Raw genomic sequence first — 22,628 nt, 5'->3', positions numbered from 1 at the left:
CAAAATGACATTATATAAGCCCTAAAGATTTTGCTCGTAGATGGCACAAATGCTTGGACATCTTTGATTGATAAAAATATAGACCGAGGCTATAGTTGCCATCGAAATTTTACGAATTGAATGTACATAATAAAATATTGAATAGATCTTTTCGAATAATAATGTCATATACCTCTACCCAGTGTTGTTAAAAAGAGTAGGGTAAAAATAAACGGCCGGATTAAGATTATAACCAAAATAACATTATGTAGGGGAGAAGTGCCATAAATGGCCATGTTTGAAGACTGGCCACCACCCTTTAACTTTTTTTCTATTGGACCAATTTCTCTCAAAATTAGTCAAAATGTGTATATTTATGATATTTACCTTACCTAGGTTCATTTATTGAATAGAGCAATCCAATATAAAAATATTTTATAAAAACTGTTTTTGGTACCTCTTTCTGGAAAAATCACGTTACACATTTTTTTGTTTGGTGAAAAAATTACTAATTTAGATTACTGATATTTTATATAAATATTATCCTTAGGCATTTAGCATTATTCACACAAAAAATAAGACTTTAAAAGTTTTATTTAATAGACATATAGAGGCGCTTATTAATAATAGACAGGTGAGTATTGTCTGGCCAGGCATTGACTGGCCAAAATCATACATTCATTTGCAAACTAACAAAAGCATCCAAAACAAATAAAAATTTATTAATATTAGACAATCATTGTTCACATTGCTCACTAAGATCAATAGATTTTTGCAGAGACAATGGAATAATCCTGCTCACCCTACCACCACAATGCTCCCACAAGTTACAACCACTAGATAAATCAGTCTTTGGACCTTTAAATTTTTTTATAATAACAGCATTGACAATTGGATGAGAAACCATGTAGGCAAATCATTTACCATATATGAAATACCATCAATTATTAAAATGGAGCTTCCTAAAGCTACAACCCCCAAAAATATTCAGAATGGATTTTTAGCCTGTGGGATATATCCCTTCAACCCTGATATATTCTCTGAATATAGTTATTTAATATCTAATGATGATATGTCAGAATTATCCAATATTCCTCTGACAGTGAGAAAATTAGCTTATTGTGATCCTGAAAATGATACAATAAATTCCACTCTTAGCCCTATGCCTACCACTTCTGATAATGAGTTATGCTTAACATCATGTCATCAGCCCAATAATAATTTGAATTCACAATCTATTCTATCACATCCAATTTTATATAGCAATAATATTATCAAAAAAGACAAGAGGAGAAAGAAATCAGAAATTTTAACCTCATCACCTTATAAAAAACATAAATTAACAAATATTTAAAAAAACAATATAAAAAAATCTAAAGAAAACTAATGATGAGTGGCTTTGCATAATATGCAAGAGGGCATATTCAAAGAGCAAGAAAGGTGAAGAGTGGATTAAATGCCTGCAATGTGAAGAATGGGCCCATACTCAATGTACTAATAACAATGATTTATTTGTTTGTTATGTATATAAAGATACTATAATTGTTTCATTTATAAATTAATAAAATGGCTTTCATTATTGTTGTGTATTAATAATTGCCTAATTAAGTTTATTAAACATCATGAATGATTAAATTATTAAATCACTTTAACATGTAGATAGTTAAGATAATAATTTATAAAATTATTAAATAGATAGTGATTAATTTTATATTGAAATAAGAATGTTTAACAAAAAGATAATTAAGATATTAATTTATAAAATATTATCATAATAGATGATGATAAATTTAGATGTTAATACTTATAATTAAATTTTTATTGCCTAAAAATTAAGAAATATTAACATGAAGTATTTCTAATTGTAATATTTCATATTTATAATAAAATTCTAAATAATATATTGTCTAACTAAGTTTATTAAACATAAATTTATAAATTGATGAATGATTAAATTATTAAAATAGTCTACATGTAGATAATTAAGATAATAATTTATGAGAGTGGTTAATTTTATATTGAAATTAAACTGTTTAACAAAAAAATAATTAAGTTATTAATTTATAAAGTATCAATAAATGGATGATGAAAAATTTAGATGCTTATACTTATTAAATTAGTGTATAATTAAATTTTTATATACCTAAAATGAAAAAATATATAAGATAGGTCTTTTGCAAGTATTTCATATTTCATATTGTAATATTTCATATTTATAATAAAATTCTTAATTAATATATTATGGCCAGTTAACACATAGTATATGGCAAATTGACTGGCCAGAATTCACATAACCTCATCTAGCTCATAAACAATTATAGATAGAGCTTTAATTCAAATTTTATTTTAAATATTAATAATTTGGCTACACATTGATATCAAATTTGTTTGGTTAAATCCTATTCTTTTTTCAAAAAAGCAAAAACATGGCCATTCATGGCACAGCCTAAAGATTTTGCCTAGATGGCAGAAATGCATGGACATCTATTAGCCAAATCTCGATGATTACCACGATATTATTTTAGCTAAAATCTTAATAGGGCCCTTTCGAAAAATCGCCCCAAATCGAGCTTTATAACAACACTACCATCTTCCATAATATTAGTTATTATATATGGATCTAAAGAGAAACAAAAACCATCAAATAAAACGGGGAAATATTTTAAAAAAGTATGGGTAAATAGTTGTGTTGTTAAACGGCTCGGTTTTTAAAAACGAACCCAATATTTCAGCCAAAATTATCACGCAAAGCCTAAATAATTTGGTATATAGAAGGTAGAAAGGTTTGGGTATCTACTAACGAAATCTTAAGGATTGTGTATTTTTTTTGAATAATATATGGGGTTAGCCGTTTTTTTAAAAGAGCCATTTAACTACACTAGTAAAAAAAGAGGAAGTTTTAACTCAATTTAGAAATGAGCAAGTTATAAATTATTTTGATAATGAAAAATTTCGGATAAAATATTGTAACTTATATTTTATCATATTCCATAATCGTTTTGATCGTCGATATTCACATGGTCCTAATACACTTTACTTGTGTTGTTAAACGGTTCGTTTTGAGCCTATTTTTAAACGGCTAATGCAGTATTTTAGCCAGAAAAATATTGCCTAAGCCTAGAGATTTCGCTAATAGATGTCCAAACCTTTGTTCCTTCTACAAACAAAATATTCAGGCTTGCGTGATATTATTCTAGATGAAATATTGAGTTAGCCGTTTTTAAAAATCGGCTCAAAACGAGCCGTTTAACAAAAAATCAACTTTGATCATTTTGAAAAATGATTCAACAATTTGAGCATATTATAAGACCCAACCCCCTTTTCTTCATTCTAAAAATTAGTAAATTATCTTTCGACCAGTTATTTATAATCAGGTTCAAACTAGGAAAAACATATTTTGGTCTTAACTGCTGTTTCGATAAATAATTTTTTTCCAAACGATATCTAGTTAATAAAAACAAAAAAGATCTGAATTGGTCAGCGATGATTTTGATCCAGAAGCGGAAAGGGTCTCCAAATTTAGTTTATTTTCTCCTGATGATTGATACTTTAAAAAAAATCATATTTAAATTAAAATCCAATCCAAAATTTCAATAGACCCATACCACCGATTAGAATTTTAGCCTTATGGATAACATTAATATCAGGTTTTTCCAAATAATTTTTCGCTCATGACACCCTGAAACTCGCGATAGGAGAAAATTTTACCCGTCCTCTAAAAAAACATTAAAAATTATAATTGGATTGAGGCTTTTTTGGCTATTTAGCACTTTAACCAATTTCGACGTATTAGGCCTTCGGAAGAAACATCTATATTTTAAGGTTTATAGTGGTCAATAGTGTTGTTACCACCTCATTCACACAGAGCGAAATTCGCATGAAGTGTATAAAAAATGCTGTATTTTTGTATTCTTCCCCGCGAATTAGCGCTAAATGAGAATGAGGGGTTAAACGGCTCGATTTAAGCCGATTTTTATAAACGGTTTTAGGCAATATTTTTCTGGCCAAAATATTGAGTAAAAATCTAATAACACTAGTGGTCAAGATTCTAAAAGAAATATATGTATAATAATAATAATAATTCAAAAATAAAATTATTTCTGGAAATTGCCTTTCAAGGTGGAATTTTTTTTAAAAAAATAAAATTGTTTTATACTCATTTATTTAATCACAATAATATAAAATAGAATCTTATAATCAAATATTTTATTTTGTTCATTTCTAATTCCTTCTGAAAATTTCCTTTTATAAGGCTATACCCTGGGGGGGGGGGGTTAAAGTCTACATGTAATCAATAATATAGTTTTAGCGGCAGTTTATTATCGGTCAAAATAAAACTTAAACTTCAAAGTGAATATTGATTAAAATGCGAATTCGAATCAGCTAACTCTAACCAAAAAAAAATCAATGCTACGCGAACCGCCAACCTAAATTTTTTTTAAAAATCATATTTTACCATTTACTCGTGAAATGACCGCGCGTTATAATCCCTAAGTTCAAAACCACTTTACTTTTCGCTGGACCGTTATATATCTTCAAATTAAATTTTGAAATAGGGGATGGAAGATGAAACGGCTCAATTTGAACATATTTTTAAAAATGACAAACTCAATATTTTAACCCTAAAAATATTGCCTAAACCTCGCAAACCTTTTCCCCCATCTATAAGCGAAATTATAAGGCCTGCGCAATAATTTTAAAAAATGGCTCAAAACGAGCCGTTTAACAACACTAGTTATAGGTCATAAAAATACCCCCCCCCCCCTTCCCCAATTTCCCCCCCAAAAAAATCGATAAAGACAAATTTTTTTTTAATAATTGATTTCGGCTTATAAACTAAATTTTTATCAAAATAATAATAAAATTAGATTTTATATATAAAATAACATGATTGTAACCTCATTCTTAAATTTTTATTTTTTCATGAGGAGAGAAAAGAGTTTTTTTTTAAAGAAGTTTTTTTTTGTTGATTGATATATTATATATTGAATTGAATTATTATTTAGGCAAAGCGAACACAAATAAATAATGTGCCATATGGATTTCCCGGGGAGATAATATGATTTGGGAAATATTATATTTTGGGAGCGGTTAATAAAAATAAATCATCGCGCGAACGCGTGCGTATAAAAGGAATCAAGAATGTAGGAGGAAAAATATCTAGGATAAAAAAAGACAAGAAATGCCGCAATTTATTTGTATAAATGTTTTTTAAAAATATAAAGCTATATTTAGATATTATAAACAATATCAGAAATTTTAAAATTCGTTTTCTGAAGGGTATTTTAAATATTTTTTTTTAGTTAAAATTGTGGGATTACATTGTCCTTATTTTGGGGTATTCGTGACAGAATACCTATTTTAATGGGCAGTTGACAAAGAGTTTACAATTTATCGAAATTTTAATCCCCCCTCCCCATTATAATCAAATGTCCAACTAACCGTTCCAGTAATCGCTCAATTTTAGTCCAACTCCGATATTACCCAATCGAAAGATATGGAACTTTGATGAACAGACTAGAAAAAGTATATCCTTTCTGTCGTCTCAAATCAGCTGATATGTTTCGATTCACCCCTCTTTCATTCTTTCTTTTTTTTTATTTATTCCTTTTTTTTCTTTTGCTATTTTTTTTTGTTTGTTCATCCATTTTTTCTCTCCACATGTTGATTTTTTCAAACAATTAGGACACACCAATTACTAAAAGGAAAAAAAAATATGAGAAAAAAAGTGAAGGAATTGAAATGTGGAACACGGTTATATAAAATATAAATCGCATCGAATATGAAGGATGCGTTTTTTTTTGAAAAAAATAGATAAATAAATTATTTTGATTATTCTAGAAAGTTCCAATTTCAAAGAAGACATTAACCCATCAAGGTGGCAGTTAATGGAAAACAGTTGCACAAAATTATTTTTAAAAATTTGCCCCCAAAAATAAATAAATAAATATATCCAATACATTATCGAAATTTTAAATTATCTTGTACATATATTTGAGAAAGATAGAAAAATAGAGAAAAAAAAATTGAGAAGGCAAGAATAGATCAATAAAGGATTCGTTTTTCGACTTGAAGTCTCATATCATGTCCTGGTAAATTATTAATTTTCCGCTGCTTTTATTTTGTCATTTTTTTTGTGCTGCCTTTAAAAATGACTAACTATGATAAGTTCGTTGACAGACAGGACCCTGACTTAAAAAAATAAAATGGAATTCGGGAATATGAATTTTTACCGCCAGCGGGAAATATAGAGTTTCACTGGGTAGGCTACACCTTAACGTGACATTATAATTCCTTTAGCAAAGCCAAAGCTAACCGTGTTTCCACTATCGAGTTTATCTTCGAAAGATATTTTAACTAACGCAAATCGGCCATTAAAGATAACATTTTGAATCTATTATAAAGATTTCCATTTTGTGAGCAGACCCGTTTCCAATATGGAGTCATCTTCCAGAAATATTAACGAACGCTCAAGCCTACTAAATTTCTTTGGAATTATTGTTTTTAAAAAGATATCGAAGGGCATTTTTTTTCTCCTACTATTTATTTCCTTCTTTCTTTCTTTCTTTCTTTCTTTCTTTCTTTCTTTCTCTCTCTCTCTCTCACTTTCTTATTATAAGGAAATTTTTGCCTTCCATAAATTATTTATCCCCTACTACACCTTTAAAAAAAAATATGAGCCGCCCTTTTTTGGAAATCAATCATAACTAAAATTGGCAATATTGCGTTGTGGGGATAGTAGAGAGAAAAGGGGTATATTACATATTAAATAATCGATAAAAAAAAATATATATATTAGTAGCTTCAAGTGCCAAAAAAAAGGTGTCAATCGGTGAGGTGGTAAATAATTTTATTTGTTAAAAATAGGGTGAGAGAGAGGGGGTCAATAAATAATATATTGTTTGTTATATTATAGAGCCCGGGACGCTAAATGGCATTCTGTATTTTGAAAAAATCGTTGTATACAGGCTTGGAAGCTTTTTCTTTCGTTCATTCTTTGACTGGGCTAGGAGGATACAATATATGTTAAAAAAAATTATATTCACAATTTTATTATTTTAGGTTTTATGCAGTAGGAATAATCCATATTTAGGGCTATTCATTTTATTAGCGATGGTGTTATCTAGTTCGAAAACCAATTACAAAACTAAAAATGGTGGGAAATCTAAATCGATAAAAATAGCTATTATCCCTTAAATTGTGTCCTCATCATGAATCAACCATTTTTACCGATTTTTTTTTTCGCCCAACCCCCCTCTCTTTCTCTTTCGTACAAAATTAAAATATGACACGATATTATTATTTCTTGATGACTCACCTCCACTGCTTTCTCATCCCTTTCTCCATCTTTTTTTTCCTCGCACAAAATAAAATAAAATACCAAAAGAAATAGATTGACAGATGAATTGGTGAAATGAAATTATCTTTTATTTTATTTAAATTAATTTTTAACTTATTTTTTTGTATGTTAGTTTTTTGGCATATGGGAAGTTTATTTTATTTTTTGGGTCCATAAAAAAAATTGATTTCTAAATGATAAGGACGAAGAAAAAGATGGAGGCATTTAGAGAAGAACAAATTTTGGGATAACACCTGGTCAAATATATTGATTATAGATATTATTTCTCGGTAACTCGGTAACGCGAAAAATAAAAAAATTTGTTTTATAAGGAAAGAAAATTAAAATAAAACTTTACCAGGGGCAAGGGGCTTTAAAAAATAAAAATCCGCAAGATAAAAACCGACAAACCTTGGCGGGTCGAAATTTTAAAACCAGCTGAAAATCGTATTCGATACAGTAATTTAGAACCGGGGACGAACTTAATTTTCTTGAACCAGTAGGTCAGATCAGGCCTAAATTTTTATTATAGATTTAATGTGCACATTAATTAACCAGAAATCACGTGATGGAAAATCTTCGCTTCTCTCGGGAACCATTACAGGTAGGCTTTGGACGGGGTCTTAGCCCGCCCAGCTAAGCCCGCCTATTTTACGGGTGGGCTTAAAAATTTAAACATTGGGTGGGCGGGTGGGGCGGGCGAAATCGCCTATATTTATTTTAAAAAAGATTTTTTATTTTATAATTTCTCATATTTTATAAGTTTAAGTAAAAAAACATTTCATTAAAATTAGAGCCAAACCAAACCATTAAAATAAATTTCAAACTTGGGCGGGTGGGTTAAGTTAAAATATTACATAAATGGGTGAGTGGATGCAGGGTGCCGTCAATTGCAAACCTCTAGTAGATTCAAGAATTTTTTGTTAAATCATTAACTAAGGGCGATTTTTGAAATTTAAGCAGAGGAAGTACTCTAAGGAGAGGGAGGTGTGGATTATTAGAAACGATCTCGATTAAGATTCTAGCCAAAATAATATTATGCAAGCCTCGAGCAAGATAGACCTTTCTGTCCATCTATGAGCAAAATCTTCAGGCTTTGAAAATCGTGCTTTTTTTAACAAACCCTAGAGTGCCCAAATTGTAAATTTCGCCTAATTTTGTAACTTCTTAAAGTCCTCTTTATTTTTGCGAATCTTTAAACCAGATTTAGGACGCAGTTTAAAATTAAATTTAAAAATAAATAAAGAAATCTGGACCGGCCTTGAAAATTCGTTCGTTTCCGATAAAAAAAGATCTAGTTTTTATTCATCTACTTTTTGTTTTTAGAAGGACTAAAAAAAACAAAAATAGGCCATTTTTTTTATAAAAAAAGTATTATATTTTGTTTACGTTAAAAATAAATGTGCCCATTTATGATGCAATTCACCATTTAGCTTCAAATTCGTAAAATAAAAATAAATATGATGAAATCTTCTCTTGTATCACACAGAATAGAAAACGAATTATAAAATGGATACCGATGACAGTTGCCAGATAGAGTATCTCTCACCCAGCCCCCCTCTTAAAATTTCTACAGAATAAGAGAAGGGCTGGCTGATATATATTATTATGTAAGGAAAGAAGGTACATATATATAGGGTGATTAACGGGTAATGATTTGTAGCGGTGAACGTTATTGATTTTTATCGGTAAAAATATTAGAGAGAGTCGTAATTTTATCTTCACATCTAAAAAAATTATTGTTCTCGATTAGCGTCTTTTAGTAAAAATTTAAATTTATACAAATTGCCACATAACGACCAACGCAATAAATCATTACCCGAGATTTCAGTCTAATTCAATTCTTAAAATGAGCGAACGTGAAGAGAGATATGTATTTTTAAGGCTTATTCTTCTGCTCTTAATTTTTTATTATAGTATCTTTCTTTCTTTCTTTTCTCCCTCCCTTCTTTCCTTCCTTCCTTGGAGAATGACCATTTACAAATATCATCAAACCGAATATTGCATTACGTGTGAATTTTTATTTACGTAATTGAATTCATGACATATAATACCCAGACTGACGATGCATTCATTAAAAGTGTACAGCAATGAAAAACAGCCGAGGACGCTTTTATGACGCCATTTTAGTTACATATTCATATCCGGTCTCCGCAACAATGTTATTTAAAAAAAAAATTAGGATCATATATAGCTGGGGTAAATAAAATTAAATATTTTTTTTTACCATTTTTAATTGCGAATTTAAACGACGATAATTGATAAATAAGGCGATCAATCAATCATAAACAATTTAAAATTATTTGATCAATTAACGATGTTGTTATTCTTCCCAAATTATTTTACCTAAAAAAACTAAACAAAACATTACACCTACACCCCCCCCCCCCTTCTAACATGAAAAAATAATATATAAATTACGCGACCTTTGATGTGATATAATTTTTGCCGATTTTTTTAATCAAAATTACTTTTTCAGGTTTTCCCCTATGACTCTCTCTCTCTCTTTCTTCCTTTTGACTTTCAAAACAAATATCCCCTTTCACTTAAAAGGTTGAATGGTTAATATATTTGAAGATCTCGACTTGACGGGTTAGAATTTTACAACGCATTCTCATCTTGATCCCGAACCATTTCCACTCCCCCCTCTTCCCATTACCTCCCCAAAACTTGTATTTTAAAAAAAATCAAAAAAACAACTTCTTCTCTGTAAAAACTTTTTATTTATCTTACCCTCGGGGACATAAATCTACTCCTCCTTCCTTGTTTGCACCGATTATAACGAAAACAAATGGGGAAAAAATACATAAATTTATTATTCACGGTAAAAAAATAAGAAATCTCAAAAAAAAATATATATATTTGACCTTAAATTTTTTTTTGAAAAAATGAAAATATTTTTATAAAAATATGATGAAAAATGGCGGGGAAAGTAAAAAAAAAAGAGAATTTTTCAGGTAAATAAATATTTTGGAAATAATTTATCTTTTTGTGTCTTCTCATTCCCATCAAGGTTTTGTTCGTAAAAAAAATGTTGATTATATTTTAAATATTTTTCGTCAAGTTTACCGAAAATATATTTAAAAATAAAAATTTAATATATTAAAACCGCAGTTTTAGCGAACAAAAAAAAACAAATAATTTGGCTTATGAGTTATAAGAATGATTAAAGGACGGAAGTGGACCGTCATATCGGACTTTCCCTCATTTTTAGTTATCTAGAGGACCACCAAAGTCTGAAGAATAATTAGATGCCATTCACAGGAAGGCTATAATATTGGCTAATCGAAAATACTGTATTTTTTCTAACTCTCTTAAACTCAAAATACATGCATCCTAGTCTTGCCGGGCCTGCCGAACAGGAAAAAAAATATATATATATAAACCAAGAGGTGTTGGACTGGGAAATATTTCATATTATAGAAAGAAAGAAAGCCATAACTCAATATTCTATCCAGAAAAATATTATGCAGGCCTAAAGATTTTGCTCATAGATGGCCCATAGGATTGAACATCTATTGGCGAAATCTCAACGCTTAGTCAATATTTTCCTGGCTATAATGTTGCGTTAGTCGTTTTTTAAAAATCGGCTCAAATTGAGCCGTTTAACAACATTAAGCCATACCTAGGAAAAATATTTTACAGGTCACTAACATCCATTCCCTTATTATAATAACGGTAACCAACAAAATCGATTTATCCGAAAAATATTTTATATCAAAGTTTAAGTTGGAATGAACCAAAAAAATACCCATTTTCTTCGCACCACGTTAATTTATATTTTATTCTAAATGCTCTTCAAATATGTTTATTTTTGAATTTACGAAATGAACAAAGAGATTGAGGACATTTCGAAGTATCTATCTAATACTTTGATAGAGGGTATTCCTGAAATCTACTGTTGATTGGGGAAAATCTGTCAGCAAATGAAAAATAATTTCAAATCTCACGATCTTACTATATGAGATGGTCATAGACCCCGAGACGCATTACATATTGTAATATTACGTAAACTTGACCTTCCCTTTTTTAAAAAAATTAAAAGTGAACTAAAAATAATATAATGATAATAATAATTTATTTACATTGTTATAATAATTATTAAAAAAGAAAATTTAATTGTCATCGTCCGACACATTGAGATTCTCTTCCACTTATGATGGATATAGAAAAAAATATATTTAACTCGCGACAAAAAATAAAAATAAAGAAAGGTAGATGAAAAATGGATTTTTTTTTCTGGGAGCATATCGTAACCTTATAAAGAGACTAGAGGAGGCAACTCGGCCCGTGGGTCAGAAAAAATATATTCGGGTCGGATAAAATGTTTAAAAACCGGAATTTCGATATAGGACCAGATCTGCAAAAAAAAATCTTATGATGGGTTAAGATTTTTGTCTTCGATTCGCAATCATTTCAAGTCGCCTATTGGTGGAATATAAAGGGGAAGGAAGGATAAGGGATACAAAAAATAGATTTATATAATATTAAAGTTAATAATAAAATAATAATATAAAGAATACGGTTTTATTATTGTTATTTTATTTTAAAAATAAAAAACTTAAAATCAAAATAGTTTTGTAAGTTAGTTAGTAAGTAAATTATATTTTTACATTTATGTTCTATATTATTATTATATATATTTTTCTGATTAAAGGTAACATATTAACGACACCGAATGACACTTTTAAAAGAAGAAGAAAAAAAAACTATGCAATATTTACGAGGTCAAAAAACCTTCTTTATAATACATTTACAAATTATAATGCAATGATAAGAATATTATGTAATTAAAAACTATTCCACCGTGTTGATCACGTCAAAATGCCTTGGTCGGGTCGGGTTAAGTTTATAAAAGGAAATTTATTAACAAAAAATTTATAGTAATTTTAAATAAAAATATATAACATAATTATAAGATAAGAGCTTTTACTATTTTTGGATGAGATCCAATTAAAAGACGTAATCTTATCTTTAGGCGGGTCAAGTAATCCCAAGTTTAGAAGAGAAAAAAAACCCTCAAAATAAATTTTATATGTTTTCGTGAAATAATAGTCCTCATCCCGACGCGACAGAAATCGGATTAGTAGGACTCGAGGAGACATTTACTCTAACTCGGTCCGTAAAGGTGGACTTTGTTTTTAAACAAATCATTAGGACTAGCACCTACCAATAATATTATTCCCAATTTTTGAATTCTTTCGCATTCTGCGTTTTGAACAATATAAATTTTCTAGAGCCTATATCCGGTTTTCGCCGTTAAAAAAAATCCCGCTCTTTTTATTCGGATAGGATTATAGTTAGGATAGGATCAGGTTCTTTTAAAAATGTCGAATCAGCTGAAAGATCGATTTTTATCCCCCAAATTGGGCTGAACCAAAATGAATATTTCTGATGTTGGTCTATATGATGACATGTTTTATTTTACTTAAAATAATCCTCCTGTAAAATTGATCTAAGTGGGGTAGGCAGAACCTTTACCCACCCCCTAGAAATTATTAATCGAGTGACAAAAATTGATTTCTAATAGAGTGTTCATAAATTGAAGTGCTTTGAAGGCAAATGAAGAGGTAGCGCGAATTTATTTGGCGGGAGGTTGGATCTTATTTCCAAAATCCTCTCATAATCGAACTCCCTCCTGTTATTGTTAAGTATGTTATAAGATTTTAATAAAATATCGTGCTCCAATAGCGTTAATAGGGCGGTGACAAAAAATAATAACAAATAAAGTTCCAGTCTTCTCATCTTCTTTCTTTCTTTCTCTCTTTCTTTCTTTCTTTCTTTCTTTCTTTCTTTCTTTCTTTCTTTCTTTCTTTCTTTCTTTCTTTCTTTCTTTCTTTCTTTCTTTCTTTCTTTCTTTTTTTCTGTCTGAGAGAAAAAGTAAGAATGAAATCCTGGATCACAATGAATTTATAAGACTAATTTATATCTCATAGATTAAAAAAAAAAAATCAAAAATAAAAGTGTTATATTATAATCTCTCCCTTCACGCAATTAAATATATTACATAATTAATTACTGTTTTTAAAATAAAAAACACAAAAAAAAAACAACAGTTATATAAAAAATAAGATATTTTGTTTTATTTTTAAAAAAATTAGAGCTAAAAAATTAAAAAAGACAAAATCGTTTAACCTGAGATCTTTAAAATAATCATATTGTAAATGATGAATAATTTTGATTTTATATTTTATTTCTTTCTTCTTTTTTATAATTAATAGGGGCAATTTTTGTTTTATTCTTCTCGTTCACCTTCTTCCTCCCCGTGCCACTGGGAAAAATAAACTTAAATTGATTTGTACTCGATGTCGATATTATAATAAATATAATAATTATATATATATATATATTTTTTTAAAATTATTATGATAATATAAATTTAATGAGTGGGGTGTAGTGAGATTATCGATATAAAAAAATAGACAGGTTGTTTGGTACTACATTTTAATAAGACAAAATGAAATCGCAAATGAATAATTCTTTCGCATTTTTTTAATTATAATGAATGGAAATAGAACGGGAAAAAAAGATGGCAAAGAAAGGCATAATGAAAATTATATTATTTATATATTTTCTTAAAAAAATATATAAAGGTGAGTCGAATAATATATATAATAAATTAAAAACTATTGAAAAGTTTGGAATAGTGGTAAGTGGGAAAAAAATTTAAAATTAAGATATCGAAGGGTTAAAAGTGGCCTTATTTTAATGCTTCAAGGCGTTTTACTTGAGGTCTTTCAACTACACTCTAATCTCTCCGATTTATCATCATTGGTTCCCTATGACCAAGTGTCCTTTGATGCGAAATCAAGATTATGAGATTTGGTCAAAAGATGGCCAAATCTTTCTGCTAATACGCGAAACCTAGGGGCATAGATATTTTTAAAAAAAAAATTTTTTTGGGGGGGGAGGGGCTTAAATCTTGATAATTTTCAAAAAAGAGTTTAGATTTAGGGTTTTTGCAGCACTACCTAACCCATTAAGAGCGAATGACGCATATTAAAAATGAGTCAATATAGCCCAAAAATTTTATTTGCTTTATTACTTACTTTGTTTTAAAAAAAATTAACGTTTACTTGATTATAAAATAACATGCCCATTAGAATGCTTACAACAAGCATCGATGATTTTATATGTCGTATCAAATACAATTTGGAGGAAATGCATTTGCAGTATAATGGCACCCATTTAGATATTGTAACGGTATCAATATATCGTTTGTTGTTAAGCAGTTTCCATAATGCTTGAGCGAATTCATTAGTTTTTGATAAGAAAAACTTAAAAAGAAAAAGATTGAATCCAAATTTTTTTTACAATGGACCTTATCAGACCCCCTCCATTATTACCGAGAGTTATTTAAAAAAATATTTGTGGCATAAATGAAGGAATGAACAATATAGAGGCGTCTAACAGGGTCCTCGTTCAAATTTCGGGAGGTAACTAAGGGGAAAGAAGGGTAATTTCTTAGTCAGAAAATATGGTCAGTATCCATTTTATATTTGAGCCATTAAACCCTTCAATACTCAGGTGGGGTCTATATGACCCCAAGCATTCTAGAATCGATATTACATAATAACGGTTGATTATTATGATCTGGAATCTTCAGTAGTTTCTTAAAACATATCTTGGATTTAGATGAATAAATAAAAATTTCAAGAAATGTCTTAGTGTTAATATCCAATATTTTTTTTTGTATTTAATATTAAAAGCTATTTTTTTTTACAAGGGGTTTAGGGTAAGTTTTATCTTATATCAAAATATTAAATTAAAATGAATTGAAATTGGGGTCTATTAGAGAGACCCAACTAGAGCATTTAAGTCATCTGTTTTTACCGGAGTATTGAAGGGTAAAGGGTTAGCGTTGATTGGCTGGGGGGAGGAGTTGTACAGGGCTCTAAACGTCTAGGTATTATATAATATTTTTACGCGTTATAAACAAAACATGCACGAATGCAGACACAACTGATCGTTTTTTGGATGACAATTTTGGGGTCAAAGGCATTTCACGACAAATTTATTTATTTTTATTAAAAAAAATGATAAACAAAAAAACATCAACAATCAATTCCTCGTTAACTTATATATTTACCTTACCAAATCAATCCATAGAAAAGAAAAAATTGTCTATTGTCAAGTTACGTAATAATAAATACACATATATATATTATACTATATATTTTTTTTAATAAAAAAATGATAAATATATTATGACCTTTTGTTGTTCCCTGCGTGTATAGGTAATAATGAAAAAATATATATATATAAAGTCAATTTTTATGTAAGTATGGTAGGGTAGTAGAAGGTGGAAGTGGTTAAGTACAAAAGTACGACATCCGTTTTTTGTTAGAGTATAAAAAGTCAAAGTTTGGTCAGCCGGTCTTAGATCGAGTTCAAAAGACGGAAGACCGATATGAAATGATGGAACCCAGATGCATAGGACTCTTTTTCTTCAGATCAGTCCGAAGAAATATTTTTATGAAATATCGGGGAATTTTTTTTTAAGATTTCGCCGATGCCGGAATCTAACCCAGCTAGGGTGAAATGTTTAAAATAAAGACCGGTCCCGAACTAGTGCCGATAGACTGCCCGTTTATCTGACTGATACCTAGGTTCAGTGGACTATTTGCAGTAATTTTTTATAATGCGTTGTTATACTGAAATTTAATCTGCTTCCAGACTTCAGTGTAACTTTTCTATATATATATAATACTAGAGTAAAAACTTGTTAAATTTGGGCACCTCATCCCTAGTGAAGCAAGATAGTTCCATTTGAGCCGATTTTTAAAAACGGCTAACTCAGTAGTTTTATCCGAAAAAATATTATGCAAGCCTGAAGATTTTGCTCATAGATGGCCCAAAGGTTTAGACAATATTTTTCTGGCTAAGATAATAAATTAGTCGTTTTAAAATATCGGCACGAATGGAGCGATTGCATCACTATTTACCACCTCACTGCCCCCTTTTAGGTTAAAAGCACAATATTTTTTTTTCTTTGCCTTCTTTAAATTTTCAATTTATGGTCGTGTCCTAAATCTTGTTTAAAAATTCACAAAATTTTCTCATATGTTAAAATTATGAATTTTTCTGGAATTATGTTTAGGACATGTTTTTATTTTTATATTAAAAAAAATGTCTATCGTTAAAGTTTCCAAAGTTTCGAATTTAAATATTGATATTTAGGCCCAGCCTTTTATAGATAAATAAAATTTCTTTTTGCTAAGGTAAATGTATAGGGGGGGGGGGTTTAAAAATTTATCGGTAAAAATAAAAACTGGAAATCGATAATAGTTATTTTTCCTTTTTTAATATATTTTATCAAACAAAAAAAATGGTATACAACAAGCCCAATTTTTATGGCGTAACGCCTCAAAATTTTGCCAATAGACGTCCGAATCTTTCTGTCATATGTGGGCAAAATCTCCAAGCTTGAGTAATTTTCTTTTGGCCACGATCTTGAGTTGACCCCTTCTAAAATTATGCTTAATCGAGCCGTTAAACTGTTCCATTTTAGCAGTGTCTCCAGGAACAGGACCAAAGCTGGTTTAGCGCTTCATAATAGTGTTGGCCAGGGCTCTGGATCCCTCTACTAACAGCTGATCGTAATCCCTTCCCCCCTCCAAAAAGGTTTTAATAGATACTGACTGACTATTATTGACTAAAAAAATACCCCTCCCCTACACCCCCTTGAAATCAGTCCAAATCTAATCCGACCGAACTCGCGTGGAACGGATAAATACTCTCGCTGACTGGTTTTGGCCGGATATTAATATTTTCCAGGACGGTTTAGCACTACTAGCATGTAGAAAATCGCGATTCACTTGTTCTTCTAATTTATTAGTGGAAGGAGGGTGAGGGGTGGGTTAATATTTTCAAAAACCTGATAGTGGGTCCGATATCAATCGCTAAAAAAATATATAGGATACTTTAAAAATTATTTATTGGTATGTAATGACTCTGTGGGAAAACCCCTTTTAAAAATATTCTTTAATTTGTTATATTCATAACATAAACCAAAACAAATCTGAATCTGAGAGGAAGCGAGGTTCTATACTTACCCAGAGTCTATATTAACCGGAGTTAGGTTTGATCCGTGTATGGTATATGGTGACAAAATGTCCTAACCAAATAATTTAAAATGTCCAAACCCTAATTTAGGTTTCATAGCCCTACGTGGGACTGGAAGGGGAAAACTTTTGGTCAAATTTATGTTTTTACCATAAATTTCTTTTTGAAGGCTTTTAGCCAGAATCATTTTATAGCAGGATGGGGGGGGGGAGGTTATAGTGATCTGCATCGGAATGCCCGGGCTCGAACTTAAAAAAATATAAATTTTGGCTGATCTTGGGTCAAGAAAAATGCTTACTGGTTTAAGCCTCTGTGGCTTAACTCGCATTTTTCGAAAGGTCACCAAATTGAGAGAAAGACAAGTTGGGGGTGTAGTCCCAAATCCGTCATCCCCCCACCACTGTCTTCCCGCAAATTTCGTGCAAAAATAAAATAAAATAATGGAAAAATACAAATTTACTTTTTTTTATTTACTCAATATTTATTTAAAAAATTTATAATAAAAAATATTTTTTATATAAAATATATTTAAATTTTATTTAGGGCAAATCAAATCTAATATTTAAAAAAAAAATTAATTTGGGAGGAAAAATAAAGAAGAAAGGCATATGGCAAAAGTTTTTTTTTTATGATTTACCAAAAAAAAGAAAGAAAGTAAGAAAGAAAGAAAGCAAAAAAGAAGGAAAGGGAAAATAGATCAAATCATCCGAAAAGATTTTTATTAAAACGAATTAGTAAGAAACGCAAAGAGGGCCGGTTTTATTAAAAGCCCGATTCGGGTCTTTTAAAAATGACCTCATTCAGATTTTAGCCAAAATGATATTATACAAGCCCGGAGATTCGCTCATAGATGGGTAGAAAGGTTTGGACCTCTATTTGCCAATACTTCGAGGATTATTATTGCCGATTTTTATAAACAGCTATGTCAATATTTTATACAGAAAAATATTATGCAAGTCTAAAGATTTTGCTCATCGATGGCATATAGGATTGAACATCTATTGACGAAATCTCGACGTTTAGACAATATTTTCCTGGCTATAATGTTGAGTTAAACGTTTTTAAAAATCGGCTCAAATCAAGCCGTTTAACAACACTAGCTAAAATCTTAATGAATCGTTTTAAAAAAATCTAACCTAAATCGAGCTTTTTAACAATCCGGGGGGCTCGTATAGATTTGGTAGCTGGTCTATTTCTATCAGAGGATCACAAATGGCAAAATTCTCGGACCCAGTCCGGCCCTTTGGGAATTTAGTTTTTGCCCAACCCGGCACCGGACATTGCAGATCTTTATCTCTAAAATTTTCGCGGTCACAAAAATCTGCTGCCTTTTTATCGTTTATAAAACATGGGGCAGGGTGGGTTGTTTGGTATCGTGGTCGACTAATAGATAGGAATGATCTGCCATCCTAATAGTAAAAAATCGAAGTGATTTATTTCCGAAATTTATCAATTTTTTCTCTTATAATAAATAATAGCTTCATGTCTTTACCGCATTATTGTTAAAAATGAAAAGGATATTTCTTTCCCGAATCAAATAAAAAAAAAACACATCAGAAACCTATTATTTTATTTATCTTTTATTTCATTCTTTTTTTTTGATTTCTTTCTATATTTTTTTTGATTTCTTTCTATATTTTTTTGATTTCTTTCTATATTTTTTTTGATTTCTTTCTATATTTTTTATTTCTTACGAAAATAACGTGAGTTAAAATCACAAAAAACGCAAAAATTTGTCGGAGAAGGGTTGAAACGTTTATTTTTTTTTATCCACCGTTTAAAAAAAATAATATTTTATTTTTAAAAATATTTTATTTTGGCAATAACAATCTTTTATTGGGTGGGGGGATGTATGATAAATTAATTTTTTTTAAAATATATATATAATAAATATAGTACTATATATTATTTTTTTTTCTCCAAAGAGTAAATAGTGGGCAGATATCATATATCGCAAAATAAATATATTTTTTTTCTTTGCATAACATAAAACTAAGTTCCAGATAAAACTATTTGATAAATATAAGGGTTAAGGGGTAACTTAAGCTGTTTTAACAAAAAAAAAAATTACACCTTAGGGTGATTGTAACATGAAAAATGGAGGAAGGATTTCCTCGTAGAAATTTAGTGACTGCCTGATTCATCATATTTCCTTCCTTTACTTTTTAATACTGATTAGCTTTTAGTCATGTTTTGAAACATTATTTAAAGACTCAAAAAAATAAAATAAATAAATATTAAGGTAAATTAACATCTTAAAAGATAAATTTTATGGCTGGCAAGTTATTCTCTACCCATTTCACTCTCTGAATAAGCAGAACCCCTTGTTAATACGAAATGATCGTTTACAATTTATACGGTTAATAATTATGTGTGTTGATAACTCACAACCTCAAAACTTCACCAATAAGTTTGAAAAAAAAAAGGATACCTACTATAAACGACTCTATTAGCCGATTTTTAAAAACGGTAAAGTCAATATTTTAGCCAGAAAAATATTGCCATTAAGCCTCGAAATCTCGCAATAGATATCCAAACCTTTGTGTCATCTATGACCAAAATTTTCGGGCTTGCGTAATATTTTTTCGGGATAAAATATTGAGTGAGCCGTTTAACGACATTTCAACCCCTAGAAGCTAAAAATCCTCAACTTCACTAACATTTTAAAGAAAAATGATACAATGGTCAAAATTAGTCGTTCAAAAATAAAATGTTTTAAAGAAAAGTATACATTTATCTTCTCTAAATGTAGTGTACTTTATTTTGTCTCGTAATAAAAAAAATAAAATATAAATTATATGTATATATATTGAGCGAATTTTTTAGTCCTAAAAAATTGGAGGAAAAATAATATAATGACTCAAAAATAACCACTTGGGGCCAAAAATTTTAAAATAAGAAGTGCTATTTTTTTTTTATAATTTTTTTTTGTCATAAAAAAATAAATGTATAAGCTAAAATTATATTTATTAAGCTTTATTTTTTTTTTCGCTTCGGTCGTGTTAAAATATTTTCATTGTCCGTCAACTCTCAAAATACTTTTTGGAGAATAGGAGGGGTACCAATTCGATGTAATTTAATGACATGTTTCGGGGAATATAAACCAGGGGTGGGGGGATTGATAAGAGGATGGGGGGGGGGGGGGTTGCTAAACATATCTTTTATAAATAATATACTTAAACCAAACTAGATATTATAATTTAGTAGATGCCTGCAAATGGCAAAATTTTAACCGGTTGGAATATAGTTTTACCCGGTACGGCGGGTCAAAATTTGTCCGGTCTAGCCCGGTTCCAATTTTTTTAATGAGATTATCCAGTTTATAAAAACCAGAAATTGCATCTTATGGAAATATAACCAATAATGATGATTTCGGTTTCATAATAAACAAAAAAATGTAGGAAAAGGAATCACGAATGAAAAATCATAGTAGCAGAAAGTGTTGTTAAAAAACCCGTGGGTAGATTTCATAATACTACCTTGGCTAAAATCTTCGGGCCGTTTTTTTAGAATCAACCCGAATTGGGCTTATTGATAGCACCAGTATAGCAGATCATTTATAAAAAAATTTTCTTTCTATTCTCTATTAAGCTCTCCGGGCATTTCTACTTTTTGCAATCCCGGTCAAGCCCGTTATTTTTTTTGCCAAATAATCTTGGACGTTAATTACTGCAGACCTCTAGTAACATAATCTCATTTAAAAAAAATTTTTTTTGTATATCCAGTGTGTGAGCGAAACTGCTTCTTTACTAATTTAGTCTTATTTTTAAAAATGGCCTATTTAAGATTTTATCCAAAAATAACATTGTAAGCCTGGAGATTTTGCTCATATGGGACAGTCAGGTTTGGACTAGTGTTGTTAAACGGCTCTATTTTAACCTATTTTTAAAACCGATTAACTCAGACGATTTTTCACATAGATGGCGATGCTGGATAAAATAATGAGTTAACCGTTTTTAAAAATAGGCTCAAATCGAGCCTTTTAACAATACTAGTTTGGACCTCTATTCGTCAAATCTCGAGGTTTACATAAAATTATTATGACTAAAATCTTGATCGGGCCCGGATTTAAAAATCGACCCTATCGGGCCCCGATTAACAACACTATTATTTTGAAAGATAATTCGGGTAAATGAAAATATTTTTCTCTAAAAAAAATAAAAATACCTTCAAATGCCGCTCCGTTATTTTTCCTGTGTTGGGGATTGTCTTGTTTCCTACGCGACATGGATAAAGAAGGAAAAAAGCAATAATTGTCTGAGAATTATATTAAACTTTTGATCACCTTACGCGCGAAAAATTTTAGAAATTCGATTTCGTATATTTTTACGATGACGTTGAGGGTAAGGGGAAATGGCTAAATATTCAAAATTAGGATGCGACAATTATCAAAAATAAGATGCGTTTTGGATACGCGTCATCCACCGCGAAAATAGAAATAATTTTAAAAAAACTTTTAAAGTGTTTTGAAGGAGTAAATAAACGAGTAGAGGGGTTTATTCGTAAGTAACTTGATACTTCCCCCCCTTTATTTATCTCACTTTTTTTTAGGGGGCTAAGGATATATAATAAATTTTTAAAAATAAAAGTTTTATTCGAATTTCGGCGAAAATACTAAAATTCTAGAAAGAAACATTCATGGATTGAGTAAGGCGAAAAATTGTCGTGAGATCGTAATGGTCATCTGATAATTTTCTTTTTTTCTTCTTCTTCCGATATTTGTTTTGAAAAGAATGATCCTTTTTTGAAGATACATTTATTTACTTCTTTTTTTTCACCCCATTAAATCATCGTAGAATGGAAAACGCGATATTTTATAAATCCAAGGGTATTCCATAATATTGTCATTTTTTTTTCTTCTGCTTCTTCTTCAAAAAAAATCTTTAAAAAATCAAAAAAAATTTTGCTTGTTTAACTTTAAGTTTGTCCAAATATTTTAAAAAAATATTATTTCTAAGTAATACAAGTTGCTAAATTTAGATATTTAGTATTGGTTTCCAAATATATATTTTATTTTTTTTCTTTTTAAATTCTATAAAAATTAAATAATTTTTTTTACAAAAATTTTGTTACAAAATAAATTTATTTTAATTTTTAGAAATTAGTATTCTATTTTTTTGTTTAAGTACATTTTAGAATGGTACTTATTAAAAATCATTTTTTTATATTTTTTTTTATAAGGTATTTAAAAATTGGTTTTTTTTATCAATAATTATTAAAAGTTAAAAAAAAAAATTATATAACA

General features: G+C 29.4%; 1 protein-coding gene and 1 long non-coding RNA gene across 2 annotated transcripts in view; one reads left to right on the top strand and one right to left on the bottom strand.

Moving 5' to 3' along the window:
• Positions 1 to 22,056, bottom strand: part of LOC135931115 (uncharacterized) — a 28,936-nt gene extending 6,880 nt beyond the window's left edge. The window contains exon 1 of the mRNA XM_065467997.1: positions 21,551 to 22,056. Within this exon, the coding sequence (XP_065324069.1) occupies positions 21,551 to 21,611 (61 nt within the window). The 5' untranslated portion in view covers positions 21,612 to 22,056. The remainder of the gene's footprint in view (positions 1 to 21,550) is intronic.
• LOC135931765 (uncharacterized) lies at positions 407 to 1,560 on the top strand. The gene is made up of 2 exons (XR_010573151.1): positions 407 to 805; positions 862 to 1,560. It is a non-coding gene; the product is annotated as an uncharacterized LOC135931765 (long non-coding RNA).
• Positions 22,057 to 22,628: the final 572 nt, after the last annotated feature.

Source organism: Gordionus sp. m RMFG-2023, chromosome 1, assembly GCF_954871325.1.
Source record: "Gordionus sp. m RMFG-2023 chromosome 1, tfGorSpeb1-WG-v2, whole genome shotgun sequence".
Taxonomy (NCBI): domain Eukaryota; kingdom Metazoa; phylum Nematomorpha; class Gordioida; order Chordodea; family Parachordodidae; genus Gordionus; species Gordionus sp. m RMFG-2023.
This window is presented reverse-complemented; position numbering and strand designations above follow the sequence as displayed.